The sequence below is a fragment of the Bombus bifarius genome, unplaced genomic scaffold, assembly GCF_011952205.1.
Source record: "Bombus bifarius isolate JDL3187 unplaced genomic scaffold, Bbif_JDL3187 scf7180000007978, whole genome shotgun sequence".
Taxonomy (NCBI): domain Eukaryota; kingdom Metazoa; phylum Arthropoda; class Insecta; order Hymenoptera; family Apidae; genus Bombus; species Bombus bifarius.
In genome coordinates this window covers 1,124,195-1,145,521 of record NW_022884363.1, presented here as the reverse complement: position 1 = coordinate 1,145,521, position 21,327 = coordinate 1,124,195, and the positions used below count along the sequence as shown (strand labels likewise).

The 21,327-nt window shown below is 36.2% G+C and overlaps 3 protein-coding genes and 1 long non-coding RNA gene across 6 annotated transcripts in view; 1 reads left to right on the top strand and 3 right to left on the bottom strand.

Annotated features, from left to right (window-relative positions):
- Positions 1–120: 120 nt before the first annotated feature.
- Positions 121–1,489, bottom strand: LOC117204554. The gene is made up of 2 exons (XR_004487107.1): positions 717–1,489; positions 121–307 (listed from the first exon to the last, which is right to left on the bottom strand). It is a non-coding gene; the product is annotated as an uncharacterized LOC117204554 (long non-coding RNA).
- Positions 1,490–2,210: 721 nt separating this feature from the next.
- On the top strand, positions 2,211–5,412 carry LOC117204549 (ADP,ATP carrier protein 2). Its single transcript, XM_033442058.1, has 4 exons — positions 2,211–2,532; positions 3,777–4,038; positions 4,144–4,378; positions 4,458–5,412. The coding sequence occupies exons 1-4, from the start codon at positions 2,370–2,372 to the stop codon at positions 4,698–4,700; spliced, it is 903 nt and encodes a 300-aa protein (XP_033297949.1). The 5' UTR covers positions 2,211–2,369; the 3' UTR covers positions 4,701–5,412.
- A 279-nt stretch (positions 5,413–5,691) lies between these two features.
- On the bottom strand, positions 5,692–7,074 carry LOC117204550 (vesicle transport protein GOT1B). 2 transcript variants are annotated; one of them, XM_033442060.1, is made up of 4 exons: positions 6,723–7,074; positions 6,519–6,610; positions 6,261–6,439; positions 5,692–6,174 (listed from the first exon to the last, which is right to left on the bottom strand). In XM_033442060.1, exons 2-4 carry the CDS (start codon positions 6,558–6,560, stop codon positions 6,048–6,050), a joined length of 348 nt encoding a protein of 115 aa, XP_033297951.1. In that variant the 5' UTR covers positions 6,561–6,610; positions 6,723–7,074; the 3' UTR covers positions 5,692–6,047. The 2 variants fall into 2 exon arrangements, with proteins under 2 accessions (XP_033297951.1, XP_033297950.1); XM_033442059.1 differs by having other exon boundaries at positions 6,727–7,073.
- Positions 7,075–7,379: 305 nt separating this feature from the next.
- Positions 7,380–21,327, bottom strand: part of LOC117204444 (calpain-C) — a 38,166-nt gene continuing 24,218 nt past the window's right edge. For both annotated transcript variants that reach the window (XM_033441848.1, XM_033441849.1), the window contains exons 5-17: positions 19,363–19,645; positions 10,223–10,406; positions 9,886–9,960; positions 9,633–9,802; positions 9,291–9,463; positions 9,072–9,166; positions 8,754–8,986; positions 8,506–8,675; positions 8,355–8,413; positions 8,110–8,257; positions 7,906–8,022; positions 7,759–7,817; positions 7,380–7,675 (exon numbers count right to left, since the gene is read on the bottom strand). In XM_033441848.1, the coding sequence (XP_033297739.1) occupies positions 7,649–7,675; positions 7,759–7,817; positions 7,906–8,022; positions 8,110–8,257; positions 8,355–8,413; positions 8,506–8,675; positions 8,754–8,986; positions 9,072–9,166; positions 9,291–9,463; positions 9,633–9,802; positions 9,886–9,960; positions 10,223–10,406; positions 19,363–19,645 (1,793 nt within the window). In that variant the 3' untranslated portion in view covers positions 7,380–7,648. The remainder of the gene's footprint in view (positions 7,676–7,758; positions 7,818–7,905; positions 8,023–8,109; positions 8,258–8,354; positions 8,414–8,505; positions 8,676–8,753; positions 8,987–9,071; positions 9,167–9,290; positions 9,464–9,632; positions 9,803–9,885; positions 9,961–10,222; positions 10,407–19,362; positions 19,646–21,327) is intronic.

Sequence of the window (21,327 nt, the reverse complement as noted above, 5' to 3'; positions counted from 1 at the left end):
TAATGGTTTTTCTTCTATTCATTCTAATTTCTTTTTAGTATTATATGTCAATTTGATAATAGTTACGTAACATCGTTTGCAAGTTAGGAAGTACTCTGTGATGGATAATATATGGATGCATTGACGAAAATTTTGAATTTTTATTTATATATATCTACACAGTCGTCAAATTACTGATTATAATGCATAATATGAGCCACACGAGTCATTCTGCTTACATGTGTTTTTGTGTAGATAATCACAACAGTATATCGAATATTATCACTGAACTCAGTAAATGTGGAATTTCCCGTTATAACTGAAATGTCTGTATAAATCGATGAAGATAAGTTAGTAGTGGTACGATAGAATTAGACATAAATATAGACAAATATTTTGGTATAAAAATAGGTGATGATATATCTTGAAATTTTTTAAGTGTCCTATCACAAAAATGTTACCTCTCGAATACTACATAGTCTCTTACTTAATTCTCTATAATTATATGAATTACAATTATATATTATGTATTTATAGTATCCTCAATCACTTTTTGTTACCATTCAATTATTCATCCAATTGGAAACACAATGGATAATTATTATATACAAGTTACAATTTCTTTAAATGTTTAATGTTATCGAAAACAGAAATTTATACGGAAGTGCAAGAACATTTAAAAGATACAGTCGATTACTAGTGTTACGATTAAAATTATTGTATTAGTATTTATGTACTAGTATCCATAGGTTTATGCTCGGCTGATATCAGTTGATATGATTAATTCTCACTATGAATACTTGCACGCGCAGTGGAATTTACTTGATGTAGACAAAGGACATTTTTAGCATTAGTCTATTCTCTACAAGGTCCACTACGTATGTACGTGTCTTCAAGGTGTATAAATATACTTTACTTGAAGTTACTCCATTGAACTCTGGCGTTGTACTTCGTAACATACTGGCCGTACGCCAGGGTTACGCAAGTCGCGCCCTGTTGACCTCCTTCTTCATGAAAGATTGACCTTGTATCTCGTTCTTGTATCTTAAACAGCGCAAACTCGAAACCACCCCAAAGACATGTACCTTATCGCAATTGTATTTATCAAAATTTTCTGCTTGTATTAATAAATGAAAATATAAAAAATGTTGATAATAAATGTTCTTATTGATGAGGATATAACTTGATCTATGTATTCATATTATATACATGACCATTACCAAAGTGTAGAGATAACGATCGATCGGTATGACGGAACTGTACTGTAATACCTGCCTCAAATCGAATAGGGTCACATCAAATTGTATAATACAAAACTCGATCGGTCATTATCCTTGACATAATGTTTTCTTATTTTTCTCTTCAATGTAATTTTCTTCGATTTTATAGACCGCTCCAGCAATTTTTATCATTAACGATTGTTGCAAATAATATTATAGTTATAAGAATGTTTATGTTAAAACTAAGCAATGTTGTGATTACATAAAAATGATAATTAAGGAATGAATTACATTAAAGTTAAGGTAAAGATAAATTGTTATTAGTTATTCCTTGTTGAAATAGGAAAATAATTGCAAATTATACCCTGTTAGTACCTGGAGAACCAGTAAAGATGGGTGTATCAGGCGGGTATTTCAAATATACACACAACTTCTCTACGATATTTCTTCCTATAATTTGTACAATTCTTTGTGAATTAAGATATGAAGAAAGAAAACGATATCACTATACTCTTTTTTTTTATTAAACATTGAGTTGCAATCATCAATTAATTTTTATTTGTAGAAATATGTTAAAAATATTGATATCAATTATTTTTGTTAATCTGCTATAATATCCGTGTTTGGTATTCATTTAATCACTATTGTTAAATGCGGAAGAAGTCTTGGTATAATACGTAAAAATATGATACATATTTCATCGTTTTATAGAAATATATTCCCGCCAAACTACTTCGCGTTTCGAATACCTTGACACTAGCGACAATTTCTATATTTTCTTTACCGGAAATACGTCATAAGCGCGGTTAAACATCTAATTTCGAAATGACTGACCGTGAACGCATTCTATTTAATTGATATACACATGGTGACCGTGAAAAAGGGGAAGAAAGGCGTAGTGTCGCAAGATACGAAAGAAAGGTCACGAATTCGGGAACAGAGTACGCATTCGAAGTGTATGAAGTGTCAGGGTCTCAAGGTGCGGCCGTGCCAGAAGATTGAACCTGCGCAGAACTCTGCACGTGACCTGCGCAGCTATTCTTAGCAGAGGTCCGTTCAACGAGAGGAACTCGTCTCGGTCACTCGTCGTCCGGCGCGCGTCCGAAACGTAGGAGTGGTTCCTCCTCTTTATTTTGTTAACCCGTTTTCACACTAACTGTCTGAATCAATATGTCTGGTCTTGCGGATCCAGTGGCATTCGCCAAGGATTTCTTGGCTGGTGGTGTAGCCGCCGCTATCTCGAAAACGGCGGTTGCTCCCATCGAACGTGTGAAGCTGTTGCTGCAGGTACAGCATATCTCCAAGCAAATTGCTGAAGACCAGCGTTACAAAGGTAAGCTATTTAAGGAGGCAATTACATTTATTCGATCACTTATGAGAGATTAATAAAATGGACAAAGTGTCAGGATACATAACATGCAAGTAACTGGAATCACAAATCACTGTGCGTAAGACTAGGCAACGAAACATAAAAAACATGTGACAGGAACATTTCGCTCATATCGGGATCCTGAAACTGCCAAGCGTTTCCGCCAAGTTCCTCCACGGTGGTTAAGATCGAGATTACTGTTATGTAATATCATTTCATACTATATGTTAGTAGTACGCCAGTAGTAGTACTATCTAGTTTTAATTTTCTACTTTATGTAACAAAGATAAAGTTTCGGGTCTTACATAACTTTTGCAATATCGATTGAAGAGGAAGTCGTACTTTTCTGACAAACCAGTGGGTCGATATTCGGTGAAATGACTTGGGTACCAGATGGCAGTGCATGGCATTGCTCTTTGTACGGGATTCGCAAGTGCCGATCGATGACTATGCGGCTCAATATGGCTGCCTTTATAATATAAAGCATATACTCAAATTTTATTTTAAAGATTTTTTAATATGTATTTGATAATGAACAATTGAAATCATACTTACGAGAATGTAATTTATTGTCCTATATCTAAGATGTGATGTAATTATGAAAAAATAAGTAATGTTTTATTTAAGAAAAAAAGAAAATTACGAATATATCAAATTGCACAGATTCAAGCGTGGAATTATTTTGCTGACGAATAATAATGTTTTAATAATACATAATCTTAGATTGTAGTTTTATGATAAACATTTAGTAGATAATATTTAATCATTCGCGATATGTTATCATTAAAATTTATGATATTTAAATTATACTAAAATAATACGATTTCATGACCTTGAGTATCTTCCTTTGCTTAGTATTAAAAAAAAACGGATTTTTAAAGTTTCTGCAATGTTAACATATCTTAGTTATTGTAAAGATAATCTTATGTACTTGAAGATATGAAATATTATAAATAATTAAAAATCTATAGCTGACAATGTTCTGTTACATAACAGCATGCAGTTCAATATATGACAAAACAAAATTTATAGAATTTCTAAATCTAGCATTGAAATATTTTCATGTAGATATTCAAAAATTTTCATGAAAAGATTCTAATACTTTGAATAAAATGAAAAAGTAATTAATCTTGTCACTTATTATTCATGCAAAATATAATCTTTCTTGAAATAAAGTATGATGTAAATATATATTCATATTATTCCAGGTATGATTGACTGCTTTGTGCGCATTCCAAAAGAACAAGGATTCCTCAGTTATTGGCGTGGTAACTTTGCCAATGTTATCAGATATTTTCCCACACAAGCTTTGAACTTTGCCTTCAAAGACAAGTACAAGCAAGTTTTCCTTGGTGGTGTTGACAAAAACACACAGTTTATGCGTTACTTTGTTGGAAATTTGGCCTCTGGTGGTGCTGCTGGTGCTACATCTCTGTGCTTTGTCTATCCTCTTGACTTTGCCAGAACTAGGTACTTTTTATATATTATTTTGGTATTCGATTGTGATTAATTCTTAATTACAACTTGTGTGATAAAGTTTTATATATGGTGATTACTTACACTTATTATTTATAGGTTGGCTGCTGATGTAGGCAAAGCTGGAGGTGAACGTGAATTCTCAGGTCTTGGTAACTGTCTGACTAAGATCTTCAAGACTGACGGTATTGGTGGCCTCTATCGTGGCTTCGGTGTATCCGTCCAGGGTATCATCATCTATCGTGCTGCCTACTTTGGTTTCTATGATACTGCCCGTGGTATGCTGCCTGATCCCAAAAAGACACCATTCCTTGTTTCATGGGGTATTGCTCAGGTACAGACCAGACAATAATATCTATTTTAAATTTTGATACAACTGTAATCCTTTTATTAATATCTAATATTTCTTGCAGGTTGTCACAACTGTTGCGGGTATTGTATCTTATCCATTTGACACAGTACGTAGGCGTATGATGATGCAGTCTGGTCGTGCTAAATCCGATATGTTATACAAGAGTACCCTTCACTGTTGGGCCACTATCTATAAGTCAGAAGGTGGTGGTGCTTTCTTCAAAGGAGCATTCTCCAACGTTCTTCGTGGTACGGGTGGTGCACTCGTGTTGGTACTTTATGATGAAATTAAGAATCTCCTTTAAGACATAATAACAATCCTCACCTCATTACCTTCACAACTACAATTGCAAGTACCATCTTTATTACCCTCACCATCCGACATAACAACAGATCAAGTGATTTCATGGCTGAAACAGTACACGAACTGTCGAGAAATTTGAGAACAGTCAGACTATGATCTTTTGGTAGCATCTTGTGAAATGCATGAAACTCGGCAGAATATGTATCTTGACTGTAGAAGAGAATTCGCTTAATTTATTGCCGGATTCAGTATTTTCTTGCAGCTCACATGTTCTATATTTCATATTCCCTTTTCGTAAAGAAAAACGAATGGATATGTGAAATGTTTGATACATGTGACTATATAAGCGATGGTCGAGACATAAAGTAGTAAAAATAATTATCTAAACAAAAAAGAAGAAAATAACAAAAATAAGCGTATACATTTGAGCAAGAGAAGGACGCGCGACGAAATACCATTGCGGCGACGGCGGGACGCGTAGACTTGGGCCGCCCCCCCGCCCTTACTCTCGGCCCGTTGTAGATAATAAATGATCATATTAACGATATCAATGAAATTCATCGAGTTTCAGTGACAGTAATTTAATTTCACACTCCAGACTACTACGTGTAAGATAATGAGAAGCGTTACTTGTAAGTGTACGCATCCAATGTGTTCATGTTAGGATGTGTGCAAAGAAACCAACAGATCAATAAAAGTAATGACAAAACATAGTTTTGAGTCTTTTCTTACCTTAAACATAACTTTTTAATTTTTTTTAGTTAAATTCTTTATCTTACGTTTTGTAACATACAAGATAAGATAATTATCTAAGTTATTGTTTGTTCATTAAATAGATACTAAAAATAAATAATATGCCTGCATTCTTATATAGTAAAATTATATTTTTAAGGAGTAGTGACAGTCACGTATCATATTTCATATTACATATTTCATGTTTCATACAATGTTTCATTATTATAAACATTCCAAATATAAAGTAGGTGTTAGCCTTAATATCATTAATCTACTGATACAGTGAATTAATGATTTTAAATAAAAATACTTCCCATTTTAATTTTGATCCTCAATCTACCTGAACATTTTGGAATGCTCTTAAAATACACATATAGTCTCTGCAGCAATACAGTAGTTTATATGAAAATGAGAAATTTATATATTATTTTTACACAATATTTCTAGATTAAATGGGTAGGTAATTGAACTTTGTTGTTTACACTTGACATTTATACAATACAAACAGAGATCTGAGAGAAATTTCAGAAGGGAATGACGAGAAAGTTTGGGACACAATATAAAATAGTGGATCTTATATACAATGATTTGTGCCATCATATCAAGAAACATATCATACAGTTGTTCTATTTGGATCTCCCGCAATTGAATCTAATATTCGAGATAAACCTGGCAAATTTAAAATAATTCTTAAACCAGGTATCTTTCGTAAAACATTTATGGCAACTGGCAGGAAACCACTGAAAAATTAATAACATTAAAATTTTAACTAGTTTCATAAAGAACGAATATGTATTCGGTAATAAAACAGATGTAGAATACATACCTGAATAATAATATAAAACCATACGTTTCTATGATCATGCCTATGATAGGCCAACCCATAAGTACTATAATAATTCCTCCTAAAAATGAAGCACTAGCTTTTATCTTGTGCCTTTGAAAAAAAAAGCTGAGGGTTCTCTTTGGTCCAATAACACATGATAATCCACATATAAATAAAATCTATAGAGAAATAATTAATTCAGAGGAATGTAATAATGTACACTAGATGCTTTCACAGATCTATGAGAACAGTTCTTACATTTCCAATAGCAAGAAGACCTTTATCAAAGAGTAGTAACATTCCAAGGAAAAGAAAAGATATACCAAATCCTGCAAGTCCGACTCCTATTTCTGAAATCAATACATAATTGTTATATAGTGTTTTGAAATTTACATTTCATTTCGTACTCATGAGAATAGTTACAGATCGTAGATTTTTTATAAATTATAAATTATTTATTACTTACTTTGCGTATCTGTAATTTCGAACATTATTTACGATTTGTGCTTTACGATGAACTCTTAAATTACTTTTTTAGTAATATTTCGACAAGATTCAGGTAAAAATTGTAAAGCATAACCTAACCTAAATCCACGTCATTAATTGTGATGTGACACTTTCCAACTAAGCACTATTTCTAGTCACCGTATAAAAACCGTATATTGAATACTGTATATATTTTGTAATAACCACCTTAGCATTATTTTTACAAAATTTAAATAAATTAAACACGCTCAATATTTATCAGCGAAAGGAACGCCATTATACATACATGTGCGTTCATACTTCATACGTATGAGATTGTCGACTCTATTCTTACTTTTTATTGTGCGATTTTTCAATTATTTAAAATACTTCTTGACGATTGAATTTAGGATATATACAGTTTGCAATAAAAAATTAATAGCATTAGGTATTTGATATTATTTACAATTTTCAATAAGAATTTTTCCAATAATTTTTTGTGTGAAAAATTTTATTTTAAACAAATTCATATCATTCAGTTCAAATTATATGCATGTAATTCGTACAACTTGTTATACATATAAGTTATATGTACTTTGAAGTATATAATTTGATGACAAGCCTATTTACAAATAATTAATTATTTATTGTGGATAGGGGCTGTACAAAATAAATTTAACTTTATTATTCAGTATGAATTTCTTATACAAATAACATATAATACATTGTCATTTATAATGTTTAATCAGATGAAGGAATGATGAGATTGCTAATGGCGGGAAGAATGACATTATTTTACAAACAGCACAAAAAATAGACTTGTTCATTAACCGTTAATATGGCTAAAACTTAAGTCTACATACGACGTAAAAAACATTATTTACAAGTATTCCAAGGTACACGAATTATGTTGAGTAGTAAGTTCAGCACATCAAAGATGATCTGAGCCACTGAAAATAAATATTGATATTTTAAATAATAATTTAATTTTTTATATCTAAATCAAACCAAACTTTATATGTAACGTGAGTACCTCAGTTAAACTTAATTTTATGGTCCCATTTTGCAAAGGGTCTTTACTTTCAAATATTCCTATAAAATAAGTGTAAATATTAGCGCGCGATTTAAATATTTAAATATTAAAATATACAGAAGGAGGAGTCAGAAACTTAAAGTATACCAAATGCGTCACTCAAGTGCAGTATTGCCGAGACGAAGTCACCAAATCTGAGTGTCCCATCCTTTCTCATATAGCGAAGGATTAAAATTGAAAGTACATCCGTATTTAATTGGAACCCTAATAGAAATATTTTTCATGCGTTAAGAGTACGGATAGGTGAATATCAAACATCGGTAAACATGTATATATATAATATATACTTACCCACTTCTAATAACGCATCTCGCAATCGTTCCGCTTTAAGTATACCCGTTTTTTCCTTCGTGTGATTTTTAAACGCTGCTTGCCAGTATTTTAAACTGCACATGAGATCCTTAAAGTCATTGAATTTTAATCGACCACTACCAGAACTCTATATTAATATCAATGTAAGGAAAACCACCAGTAAATTATTATTAATTAAAAAAAATATTATTAAAAACAGTTAAGGTAACTAATTTTAAGGATACATCCATTGTAAGAACTACCTGTCGGCATACTTCCATAGAAGCACAGCTTTTTATATAATCTATAAATGAAACACAATAATTTATCAAGTAATATTAGAAGAATCGATGAATTAATTTTTTTATTATAATTTTAGATAGTGCGAACTTTTACCATTTGGTAAACAAGCTTCGAGAAGTTCTTGCAATTCAAAAGCGTTTACTGTTCTGTGTTCATCAGCAAGTTGCAGAAACACGGCTTCATATTGTGAGAAACCTTTGCCTTCGAGGGGTGGCGCTTTGATGATGGCCGATTTCATCAAAGATGGCGGTGTATCGAGAAGTCTAATAAAATCATTATATATGTATAAAGTAAAATTATATTTTCAAGTAACCTGTTAATATTAAAATTGAATTACTTACTTAAGTTTTAGAGGCTTACTACTGTAGACTCGCAGTGTGAAACTTGTTTCTTGCGTAGGTTCAAAAGTAGTGGGTACTAACAAATAACCACCCTGGTCTAATTGACATCTGTGGCTCACTTGACGACTGTTGGTATATTGCGAGTTAACCAAAGATTTATTCTTTTTGAAAAATTGCTTGTTTATCGATTCTGTGCTATTTTTCGGCAAAGTGTACGCCGTGAAGCCTATCACCTTAATATAATACAAATGGTACAGTCATTAATAATAAAATTTCTAAAATAGGATACATTTAAAAGCTATAAAGAGTATTTCTTACTTTTATTTCCATGATAGAGTGTTGATACAAAGAGACAATTACTTCCTCCATTTCACTTAGGATTAGATGTAATTGTGGATTAATATGGAAAGTTTCTGCAACATATATAAATTTATAGAATCGTAGAACAATTTATCGTAATTCTAATAAGTGCTTACGTTACGTATTACCGGATTTCCGTTGTAAAACGTTCATCATTGGAGTAAACCGCGTACGAACCTTCATTGTTCCGACATCCTCCTGCGGTTACGCCCCTCCTCCAACTGCCTTGATAGAGTTTCATTTGCCAGGTATGTTTGCTATGCAACGATGGCTCATCTCTCGACGTTTCGGCATCAAGATGTACGACTTCTAAATGAGTGAACGTCTTCACGAAATCCGAATACGATATCCTATGATTCATGCGATTCCTGTTAATTATTTTTATTCACACGTTTGTAGCATTTATTGCAATTATCGCGTAACTAAATTTAATGAAGTGCGTACTCAAATAAACCTTATAACTTAAATAAATTATCAAAGCTTATTTTATAAATTAAGCTATTATTAAAATAAGTTCACCAGAATTCTCCCTCGGCCATATTTCTGACCGCTAAACGATCCCTTTCCATTGGAGGTACTTCATCCCATTCAAGGCCACCTCTCGCCCAAGCGCCAACATACTCCCTACCAGGTCCAAGAGGATTTCTTAATTTTACTAACTGAACCGCCTCGCCGTTGAATGTTTCCACCTATATTTTACGCAACGATCCATCATGAAATACGAGTCAGAATTAATCAAGATCATCGAACGATTATTATCTCTGGTATTTACCCTTTCAATAGCGTACAGCCTGTAATTGATCCCCATCTGAATGCCATTGGCGAGTTTCTCTGTACTGGCACGAATCTTAAACGAAGTAAAAACAAATAATTTAGTTTTTCAATAACACAATGTTTATAACATCTATAACGCCCATGTTTAAGCAGTTTTATATTTTTATGGGTATAATCGGAGAAATGGAATCTAAATAGAGATCCGAACGATCCGAGAGATCTAATTTTTTATAAATGTACAAACACCGATAGTCTAATAATAACGGGCTTACAAAGTATTAAAGATACCTGCGGTCGATAATAAATTAAGAAGAAAAGAGTCACGTGTTGTTTACCTGCTGCTGATTGTTATTTACTGTACACGTGATAAGGGATGTCATATCGAGGAGTTTCGCTAGTACTCGCCCACACGCAGTAGGATCTTGGCGTATGGCGATACTCTCAGTGATTCCGCCGGTAAGGTCAGACAAACCATCCAACAGAGTTCCATACTTCAAAGCTTCGTACGATCCGTGCAATCTGAAAGCAAATAATAAAAAGTCAGTTTCTCGAGGTAACATTTCTTGATGAATTCTTAAGAAACGACTACCATCCTAACATAACGAGTCTAAAGGTGCATGGAAAATCCTATTCATTTATTCAATTCCAACGAGTTGTCAGGAATTTTCACTCGCGTTGTTTAAATAATAGTGAAAACTCGTATCATGCAGGCGGTATTTTTTAAATTCAGGAACGTCAAGATCGGCTCAGGGAAAGCGGATGTCTAGAATTTTTCGACCTGCGACCTCTTCCCGTCGACGATGAGGCACCTCTGGAGGAATACCACGCGATCGCGATTTCTCGCGGGCTCCTCATCGATTCCGCGAAGAAAGTTGAGTCGACAGCTCGTTAATCTCGCTCGCCATGCTACCGGAATAGCAGCTTTTGTTCCACGAAGCGAACCTGCCAGTTTGATTAAGCCTGCGTACCAAGACTTTTCGTCTCGGAAATCATCGGTCGAGATAGAAAGGCGAGATCTCGCGAGGATTGATAAGAGGATAGGCGAGAAGGTAGCGATTGTATCTGCTCGAATGTGCCGTTCCTGCGGGAATTAGCGTTCTCTAGATAACGGGGTTTCTTTCTCTTGCTCTATGTTCGTGGACTGACTCGTCCCAGTAACGCCAACGCCTCTTCTGCGTCCACATATGCTCGCTCCTGGTTAGATAGCGAGCTTTCCATACTCACGAGAGTGTACGCCAGCGTACAAGGTGTTTCAGAAAGTTGGTTCCAAACTTTAGCGGCACGATTCGTAAATATAAGCAAAAACGTCTTCAAAAAATATGAATAAAATGATATACAAATATGTATCGTTAGTTTGGAAATTACAAGACGTTTCTAACAGCCTGAGTTTGTAACAATGTAATATAATGAGATAGAATTATTTAAGTCGCTTAAGCTTATCGAGATTTTAAAATTCGAAGATTAATAATGAAAGAACGATAAAATATTAAATAATATAAGTTGTACCTTAGCTCCGGCAGGAGAAAATATTAAAAGCGAGAAAATGCTTTGAATAATTCTAGATATCATATATAGATTCCTTATGAAAAGATAAGAACGAAATATGGAATAAAATTTGTTCATTTAAGGCTTAGCTTACGAGAAAATTGAGTTTGAAAATTTATCGTCATGCAGCTTCTATTATACATATTATGTGACCGCCCCCTGTGTATATGTAAGAACTAATAAAAAATAAACGACAAACTAAGTTCCAGTAATAAAGTAATATACACGCGTTATTGAATTATGATAATCGCAACTGGGAATATTAACATTAAGTTGGACGATCTTCTTTTTTTCCGATGAGTAGAAAATGATATTTGAACCCACGTCTATTGGGTCATTTTTGCTTCTCTCAACGAGTATATAATATACGCTCCCGAAGTTTGCTACTTTCTGAAACACTCTGTATACGTAGGTTAATCTCTAAACCGTAACCATTCACACGAGCCGTTCAAACAGTCACATGGGTATTTTCTCAGGGAAGGTGAGCGCAATGCGACCAACAGACAGATCCGTTTTTCAATTGTGTGCCTCGTATGGGCTTTGGATTCGGTGTGTTCCGCAATTTGCCGATGGCGGAAGTGGCAATGACTCGGAAGTGGTGTAGCGAAGTTGTTGGTCCGCGGCCAGAATACCAGATTGAAGCGGGACGAGTTAACAGGGTAATGATCGAGCCGTTGTCTCGACTATTTTCACTGATCGAATCACGTTTCGAGGAAATGAACGGTTCGACGTTAATGGTTGTCGTTGATTGAATTATGTTATGGTTAAATTGACCGCTCTTGATTTACAGTAAGAGCGATTTGGAACAGTCTGTTACAGCACTGGGCAGATTGTAGACATTTGGGACAATCTGCTGCAGTGTTAAACCAAGTTTAGCGAAAGATAGATGAGATAATAGATCAGACTGGAAATTATACTAGAAAAAAAAAAAAAAAATATGTGGCAGCTTGTCGCAAGAGTCAGCGCACTTTCGAGCGAACATTCTGTCGACTATGTAATACCGCTGTCGGTTTGTGAGTCAACGGTAACACGAGTCTTGCCATTGACGTACTTCCGTCCCATGACCATCTAACGGGGTGATGAAGTCACATGCGGATGTGCAATGTCATTTACAATTCTTTCGTGCGATCGTCGCATTACGATACTTCGAATCACATCTATAATACCGTGACACACGGTAAAACAATTTCAAGATCAATGTACAATGCAGTTACACGACAGGCTACACATAACGTGTATACGTCGGCATAGCTAGTCGAGATTGCTTCGTAATTTAGGACATAAACATGACTAAGGATTTATAAAGATTATCATCGTGGTGGTTATTATCGATTATTAAATTCATAAGTAGCACGACGTATAAATCATTGTCGTTGTTCTGTAATCGAATAAATTAAAGATTAATTTTACTGTACCATGCCCTTCGAACTACTATTTATAACTTACCCGCTGCTCATTCTCTTAATTTAAGCTTTTCTTTGATGCCAAATTGAGGTACAATAGAGAAAGTAAAAGAAAAAAGAAAGAATGAAATTTCTACACATTCGGACATAAGACTTTCGTATTGTTCGTACATAATAATGCGCAGGAACGAGGAACGAACGTGAAATGAATACTTGCTCCAGATATTTAAAAAAGTAAGAAAACAAAATTAGTTCTGGGTACTCGCATAAGAAGACCAGAACAGCGAGTAGAGTAGCTTTATCAGAGAATGAGAGGTATCCTGAAACTCGAACTCTTAATTATCTTTAACGTTGAAACGATTCGCTAGAACTACTTCCAACGAGAAGTTATATCTGCCGTGCTGTTTATAAACCGATAAGATTTTAACATTAAGGAATCAGATAGGTGGATGAACTGTTAATGAGGCTCGTTTTCGAGCGTCCATTAGCACGGTACGTTTGTTGTAGCAGTTTCGTGGCCTCAGATACGAGCGTGGACTGTGGTCACCGGTGCACTGACCTCCGATCCATTGCTGGCAACCAACGAACCGACTACTCGTCGAGTGAAAGTATCCGCGGATATACTTGCTTAGTATACCTACCCATGGTTGGCATGTGCGTGCACAAATATACAGCGCCGAATATAGCCCGGCATACTGGCGTATTCCGAAGCTATGCCGAATTCTGATTTCTCGTTGCTCGCGCGTCAAAACGTCTAGTGACCCATCGTTGAAAATCTTGTTATCCGAATACCAACGCGGTGAATCATTATCCTCGAGTGTACGTTTTGCGGAGAAAAGCATTTTCGAATATTTGCAACGGCACGCAAGGAATGCTTTCTCTATTTCAAAGTTTAAACTCGATCGATCAAGTTCAATATTCGATTTGTCCAGTTTCTGAGAATCCATCTGTCATTGCGTCGTTGCGTTATCAGTGTTGATACGCGAATTTGCCAAATTTTCATTCGGTAGTATCTATAGATGAAAATTGGTTCACACCTTCTTTTCAAACAAAAACGCGTTATAGGTTTTTTCATCATCTTCTACAAGATCACGAGAAGGTACACGAATTTTCGTTATTGGCGAAATTGCAAGTATCGCATCTACAAATCGAATTACGTAGCACCACGTAAAATTATAATTACAGTAGATGATTCGTTCGAGTCTGACGAATTAAACATATGAAGATCGAAGTGCATATAGCATATACTAGTAAGAATCTTTATACATATCTGATTGTTTCAGATGGTCAGAACAGGCATCCGTTATAACCATAGTAACGACGCTAAATGATACTGATCAAATGCTCTACGACTCACAAAATAAACTCTGGTTCTGTCGGCGCTGGATTATTAAATGTTTCATGCTTTAGCATATCAAACTCAATCTGAAATTCCTCTTCTTAATAGTCACGCGAAAAGAGAATCGCATTGACCATCTTAAAGAGGAGAAACCGAATCGGTTTTAGCGAGTAAAAAGAGTTAATTACTTCAGCAGATCGTTACAGTTACAAAATAATTAGAAGCGAAACGTGTTATCGTAGGACTGGGGGTAACCAGTGAACGCATAATGCGTTACTTAGTGATTCTTTGTTGCTTCGAGTACCGTGCGGCAGGAACAGGCAGTGGTTTCTAATGGAAATCGCGGAGAAGCGCGTCCAGCATAATTCTTTGGCTAGTTGTGCACGCGCTGGCACGCGAATGTACGAGCTTTCTAACTGATTTTAATACAGCCGTCGGATTAATAAGCCTGGATACACGGTACGTCCCGGATCGACGGGATCTATGCGACGGGGTTATCGTGAAAGAGGGAAGGTCAACCAACGAATGCTTCTCTCCCTGTGGAAAGAAGTGTGTCATCGGCGAGATTCTCTCGGTTGGAGAACGCGTCCCCTCTTCTCATCTCGCGTCCGTATCGAATCGAAACGCGTGGAATACTAATTTCGTCATCGTGGCAAAAATCATCAGTCGGTTTATCATTTCGGCCGTTATTTGCCGCACGGGATCTCCACGTGTGCCAAACGAAATTGGAATTGAGGTCAATGTTAGCCAGATAATATCGATTTCATATAAAATTGTGCATTTTTTATGGATGTACTTATAAAGAAAAATGTTCTTCGTTAGACACGGTTCGCTTGGACAATGTTCTAGAGAGATTTTTATCGCGTACGATTCCAGGAAATTAAATAAAGAATGAAAACATGTGATATCGTGGGGTAATTTCAATTAATATTCGCATCCGGACGAGAAACAAACACCGATTATGATTTAATTAGTAAGAATACAGTAGCGGATATGGAGATATTTTATTAATGTTTGTCTAGAAGAAAATTTGGTTAGAACGTCGAGCGCATCGTGTTAAGTTAACAACCAGACGATAAGAATTTAGTAACTAGATACTTATACTACTTGAGGCTACTTTTTATTAAAGTGCCTTTTAGTCTCCATAATTAGCTGATGACAGGTATAAATTAAGTCGTAATATCGATAAACGGCATATTTTTAAACATAACATATAAAAAAGGTTTATTATTAGGATAGCACAATAATCCAACACTAAGAAAAGTTCATTAATGTTAACAAAAATGCGAATTTTCCTAATTACCGAAATTTTTTATTGTAGTATTTATTAGCAGAATCTGGCTATTTACTGCTTCTTTTTTTTAAACAAACAGCGAAACACAAGAAATTTCAAGATAATGATCACGTCTAGCTCTTCAATTATCCGTACGATGATTCAATTATTCTTACGATTGTAATTGTACTCGAAGATCGCCAGTGACACAGCGTGCCAGCGAAAATTAACGATGAATAGCATCGAAGATTAGATATTTTCAAGCTTTTGTCGTAAAATTTGCCGCAAAAGTCGATTGACACAAAGATCAATCACATTTTCAATACAAATGTGAGACATCGTTCGGCCATAATCGGTTATGGAAGCCAGTTGATTTCAAGCGATTCAGCGTTAATCGACTGCATCGTACATTCAACGTCGAACGGAAGTCATCGAGAGACAGCAACACGCTATCAATTATTAATGAATCTCGACCTCGATTCCTTTGCCGAAGTTGTTGACCAGTGTAATCGTTGCCACGTACAGACGGCTTGTAAGCGACATTACGATACACCGTCTCTCGGTGGATGTAATCGAGCGAATCAAATTAATTGAAAAGAAAGACCAATGCTCGATGAATCGAACGATCGTCTGGAATTAATTTACGGGGAATTTATTTATCCTTTGATCAAGTCGTGACCTCAAGATTCAAGAATCTTTTTTACGTATTCTCAGTTGTGTTTCACTTACGAAATACACACTTTCAATTTTTTTTCAATTCGACGATTGTGTCAGGTTTAATGGTCGTGTCACGTAGAACCATTATTATCGCGGTATAATTTGTTAATCGGCTATTTAATTTTCGTACGGTATCGTGATGTGGCTCACGAAAGTATTTAAACACTTATAGAAACGTCTTCTGAATACACTATGTAGGTACATTATATTCGTAAAAAAGTTGTGCGGTAAGCGGTCAAATATTTTCGTAGCCACCGTATGTTACAACGTTTGATCCTTTTGTTCTGCTTTCTCTTGGCAAAACGCAGTGCAACCACGACAATTTCTTATTACACATGTACACACACACACACTATTGTGATGCAAGATGTACGCGTTTGATGATGAAATTATAACGAGCTGTGTTCTCGACCGTTAAATAAGGGTATGTGCTACGAGTGTTGGCCTTTAGGAGAGCGTATGATCAAAAATAGAAAACTCTGACGAGTAAGAAAAAATTGGATAAGTTTACGTAAAAGGAATTAACTAAACGGATTGATAAATTAATTGCTGGGAATAAATGAAAAGAACGCACAAGAATCGATACGTTCGCATTTATATCGCAATGAAAATGGTAAATAGTCAGGCTGCACTAGCTGAAACTCGAAGTTGTTAATGAAAATCGTGTTTAGTTGACCAACATCTACACGAATAATTACGAATGAACAGATCAGAATTTAACTAATTTCAGACGTATCTCGATGTGTTTGGTTAATAGAAATTGTAAATCACATAATTAAATAATTTGTATAAAATTTAAAGGAAGATTAGGACTTTAAATCGTGCAACGATCGCGCTATTCGAGCATTGAAATCTCCAGTTTCTCCAGTGCGCTGTGCCGAGGCAAGTAAAAACATTTTACATAAAATGACCAATAAATTACACGTATTACGTATAACAATAAAATCACTACAATAGATTACATGGTATCAGATTTTTCTGAACGTTGTTAATATATGTATATACCTTCAAACATTCCCGTGTAAGCGCCAGAGAACGTTTACCCACGGAAACTTTCTTTTTCGCAACGATTCAAAGGACGCGTCCTCGGAATTCTTTCTATTAAGACTACGTATAAAAACGAGGAAAAGAACCCTTTCCATTATACGTTTAATGGCACAATATCGTCCGAGCAAAGTGTTGCCCGACGTTTAAAGGAACGACGTGCACGCATGTGTATACGTGTACTCATCGCTCACGAGCGTGTAAATATCGCGTTATCGCCAGTGAAATTTGTTACGGCCGTGGTTCTCATAAATGAAAAAAAGAAGAAAAAAGGGAAGAAGGCGGAGGATGAGTCGCACGGCGATTCTTATCGGCGATCCTGCTCTTCTTTCGCCAGTTGCTCCTCGCGAGGTCGTCTTCCTCTTCGAGGCCGTCACGTTGCAGTCGTTTCAAGAGCAACGCCCAGCCAGGGTTTACATCCTTCTGACGGCAAGAAACGAAGAGATGCCGAGGAAGGGACGCGAGTAAGAAGCGGATAACGAGGTGAAGGAGAGAAGAAGGAAGGAGGAACGGTCATCAGCGGAAAGATTAAGAGGAGGAGCAAGGACCTTCGGCAAAACCGGTCATCGTTGTTCGTTCGTTCGCGTAAACGCGTCTTCCACCTCGGGGAGGAGATCGCGCGGTACCATTACTCGCGTCGCAGATCTGCTCCGTAGATTTTACGAGACACCGTGAATAAATTCCATGTCCCTGCGATATGACGCGAGCTTCGTTTGCCGTGTTCTTGAATCGCTCGATTACACGCCGCTTCGTTACCGATCATATCTCCCGACCGTTAGAGCAAGTTGCTGCCTTTTCATTAAAATGTTCTCCAATGCTGCGACATTCAGGCTCATGAGTTGCAAACCTATCTACGATCCTTTCAATTACGCTCTCCTTGATTTTCTTAGTAGGGGGGCAGAATTATTCAGTTCTCTTCTCCTTAAGTAAATGATAAATCTATCTCTTTGGAAATATCGCGAGTTTAATAGCAGAATCTATGTATGAGAAATTTAAACGAGTAAAAATGCACATAATACGCGGAAGTATATATAATATTAAAAAATCTCTAGTGACAGTTAGAAGCTCGGCTTACATTTCATTTCTTTCGTTGTAGTTATGAAAGTATACATTTGCATAAGTATCCGCAATTTGCCAATAATTATGAATGTTGTAATTAAAGATAAAGGAGGTTCAATTTCTTTCGTATAAAAATTTTCATTTCCTCAAAATGATTCTTTAACTATATTTAATGTTTTCGTTGCACCCACGCTATTTATGAAAAACATCGAAAGTTGTAGTCATCGCATGACTTTCGAATTTCCTGAGAGAATGGAGAGTTGTGGATCGGATGGATATGCAAACACACGGAATAACTTTCACGTTACCACGGCCGATCTTGTAAGTTCCGGTGGGTGGCGTGGGTGTTCATCAGGTGGACGTTCATGGTGCGTTAGCACGAAGATCGACCTTACCCAGATCGATCGATGAACCTCGATCGCCACCGCCTTCTACGCCCACGTAAAACTGCATGCGATTGAAACTGGCCAATTGCCCAGTTTGATGTTATAACATCCGAAGATACGCCCATTTTTGAAACTCGTTTTTTCTATTCATGACATCATCCACCTACCATTTATGTCCATAGCGTGGCCAATTAATTATGTAATAGGGATACTAATAGATAGATATTAAAAGACTCGTCGTTTAGAAAAGTTGAATAAATGTTCTATTCATATAAAAAAGGAGAAATACTTTTTAACTATCATCAACTATCATCATAGCTAATAATAAAATTTACATGTACTTGACCAAATGGCTACAAGAAAGAATCATATTGCGATACGTAAATATCGAACATATTCCCGTGAAAAAAATTTAAAGAAAACGATCGTTTTATGTGGTTCCTAGTAAGTTTGATGTGTTTTCACCACAAAGATTGTCGGAATCCACGGATTTGGGATGATTCTAGCTAAATCCTGTAATTCGTACGTATATCGTGGGAAGCCTTAGGTAGGTCCCATAGACATTCTGAGTCAACTACTTGCCTCTTTAAACCTTGTCAAAAGGAGAAGACAAGAGAAGCAGGCGCGAGAAGAATCTCATGCGCGGCCGCTCACATGATGGATAAATAAGCAAGTACTCTCGAGTTGAAGCACTTGCTCCGGTACTCACTTGGCATACGCTTTCTCCAGAAGAGCCGGCCAGAATTGATCACTGTGACGACTTTGCACGAAAGCCAGCCGTCCGTGAATCGCCGGTAGCCTGTCGTCGACGAGAACTTCGACCCATGCGCCGCACCACCACAACCGGAACCTGAAGACCCCTGCGTATTCAGCCGTTGGTGACCCAGGTGGTTCTCCGCTGTTCCCGAATCCTTGATCAGCTGGTACCACCCTGTAGAAAAGTCCCTTGCTCAAGTGCAGAACGCCCAGGCAAGAAACTAACCATTTGTCACCTGAATTTAAGAATAAAGTGTTGAAAGTTCTAATAACTGTAACGAATAAAATAAATAATTATAATAATTATAAAATAAAAATATTATTAATTATACAAATATAAAAACATATCTGAGTCTTTTGTGGGATATCCCTTCGTAATTTGAATAAAATCTAGATATTAGTTGTAAAATATATACTAGAAGGATTCGAGAATTTTTTAGCTAAGTTTTACAGTATAGGACTTCATCTTCTGCGCTATTAATAACGAATATTCCCCGTAATGATTATGTAAGTAAGCAGAAGTAAGAAGATATAAACGAATGTTTGACTAACGAGGCTTACGAAATTACTCTTATCCTGAATGAACTTTTACTGAATGGAAATGAAGACTTATATGTAAATTGTAGGTGCACTGATCTTCGAAAGATATAGTATCTAAACAATGGCAGACGTACAAGCGTGTTTCATGAACTAGGCAAATTATAACTGCATTTTCTCCTTTGCACGTGTTCTTTATTCATCGCACATCGGTTCAACAGACACGAAACTAACCATATTACGATCCAAATGAATTCTTTTTAAGTATATTCCGTGCGAGCTACGAGTGCTCTGTTATCGTTAATTAATCATCTGTAGAATCGCGAGAAATCTTTGTAATTGCATTGTTCGTTATTACTCGTTACATTATTCGAACTTATTAGAGAATAGTAAATAATGACCGAAAGTAAAAGGGTATTAATACACGTAAATGCAATAAATTGACGTACAACTTTTCCTTTCCTCGTGTCTCATAATTAAACAGGAAAATGTTTAACAAGCGAGCTGCATAATTCCTGATTAGACCTTCGAAAACGAAAGTTAACCGAGCAATAAAGTCGTCGCGGTGTTCGATCGCAGAAAATGTTCTCACGACGTTACGACACATGCCGACCGAAGATTAAGAATCTGTTTCGCTCCTCTACGAAGTTCATCAGGGCTCTGTTCCATAATTTATCGAATAACTTAAACGCCTCTCTTTCTCTTACATTCTTGTTCATGCATTCTCACGTTCGCTTCTATTCAAACGAAAAAAAAAAAAGAAAAGAAAAGAACCACACGTGCATTGTTACGCAACGCCTTACCAGAGCATAGCAGCTTAATTATTCGACTTCCGAGAGAGAAACCAAAGTCGATCGTCCCGATCGAAAACACGACCGGTTCGAGGTAAAAACCTCGTAAATATATCGAATCACGTAAGTACATGTTGAGGACATTAAAAATATCATCGATCGACGAGTTTTTTTCGATTCGCCAAAAATAAACCGCCGTTAAAAAACGCCTCAGAATTATCCTGAGATTGACGAGGAGAAAAATCTCCGAGCGGTTGCGACACACCGACCGGTACAAAAATAGGATAACACGCGTGTCCGGCTCTCACGATTTTCTCTTTGAAATTAACATCGTCGACGCCGACGAGATTGGCGTTAACGCGGCGACGATCGGACATTTTGCCACGACCCGATTAAATTGTGTCTCTATTCAAACGGTGAATGCATCGATCCACTTTCACTAGAGCCACAACCGCGATGACGACGAGACCCGGTTCCGAACCGCAACGATTACAGATGAGCTAACCGGTGTCCAGTTTTCAGCGGGTAAACAAATATTTTTCCTCGAACCTGTCGTTCCCGCAAGCTTGGACGAGGAATAATACCCACGA

Excerpts from the sequence above, each read along its gene's own strand:
- LOC117204549 (XM_033442058.1), top strand. The coding sequence starts at position 2,370 with ATGTCTGGTCTTGCGGATCCAGTGGCATTCGCCAAGGATTTCTTGGCT. Across the intron at positions 2,533-3,776 it reads TGAAGACCAGCGTTACAAAG|GTATGATTGACTGCTTTGTG; the intron begins GTAAGCTATTTA and ends ATATTATTCCAG. Across the intron at positions 4,379-4,457 it reads TTTCATGGGGTATTGCTCAG|GTTGTCACAACTGTTGCGGG; the intron begins GTACAGACCAGA and ends TATTTCTTGCAG.
- LOC117204550 (XM_033442059.1), bottom strand. The coding sequence starts at position 6,751 with ATGTTCGAAATTACAGATACGCAAA. Across the intron at positions 6,611-6,726 it reads CGAAATTACAGATACGCAAA|AAATAGGAGTCGGACTTGCA; the intron begins GTAAGTAATAAA and ends TATTGATTTCAG. Across the intron at positions 6,175-6,260 it reads GGTTTTATATTATTATTCAG|TGGTTTCCTGCCAGTTGCCA; the intron begins GTATGTATTCTA and ends TTAATTTTTCAG.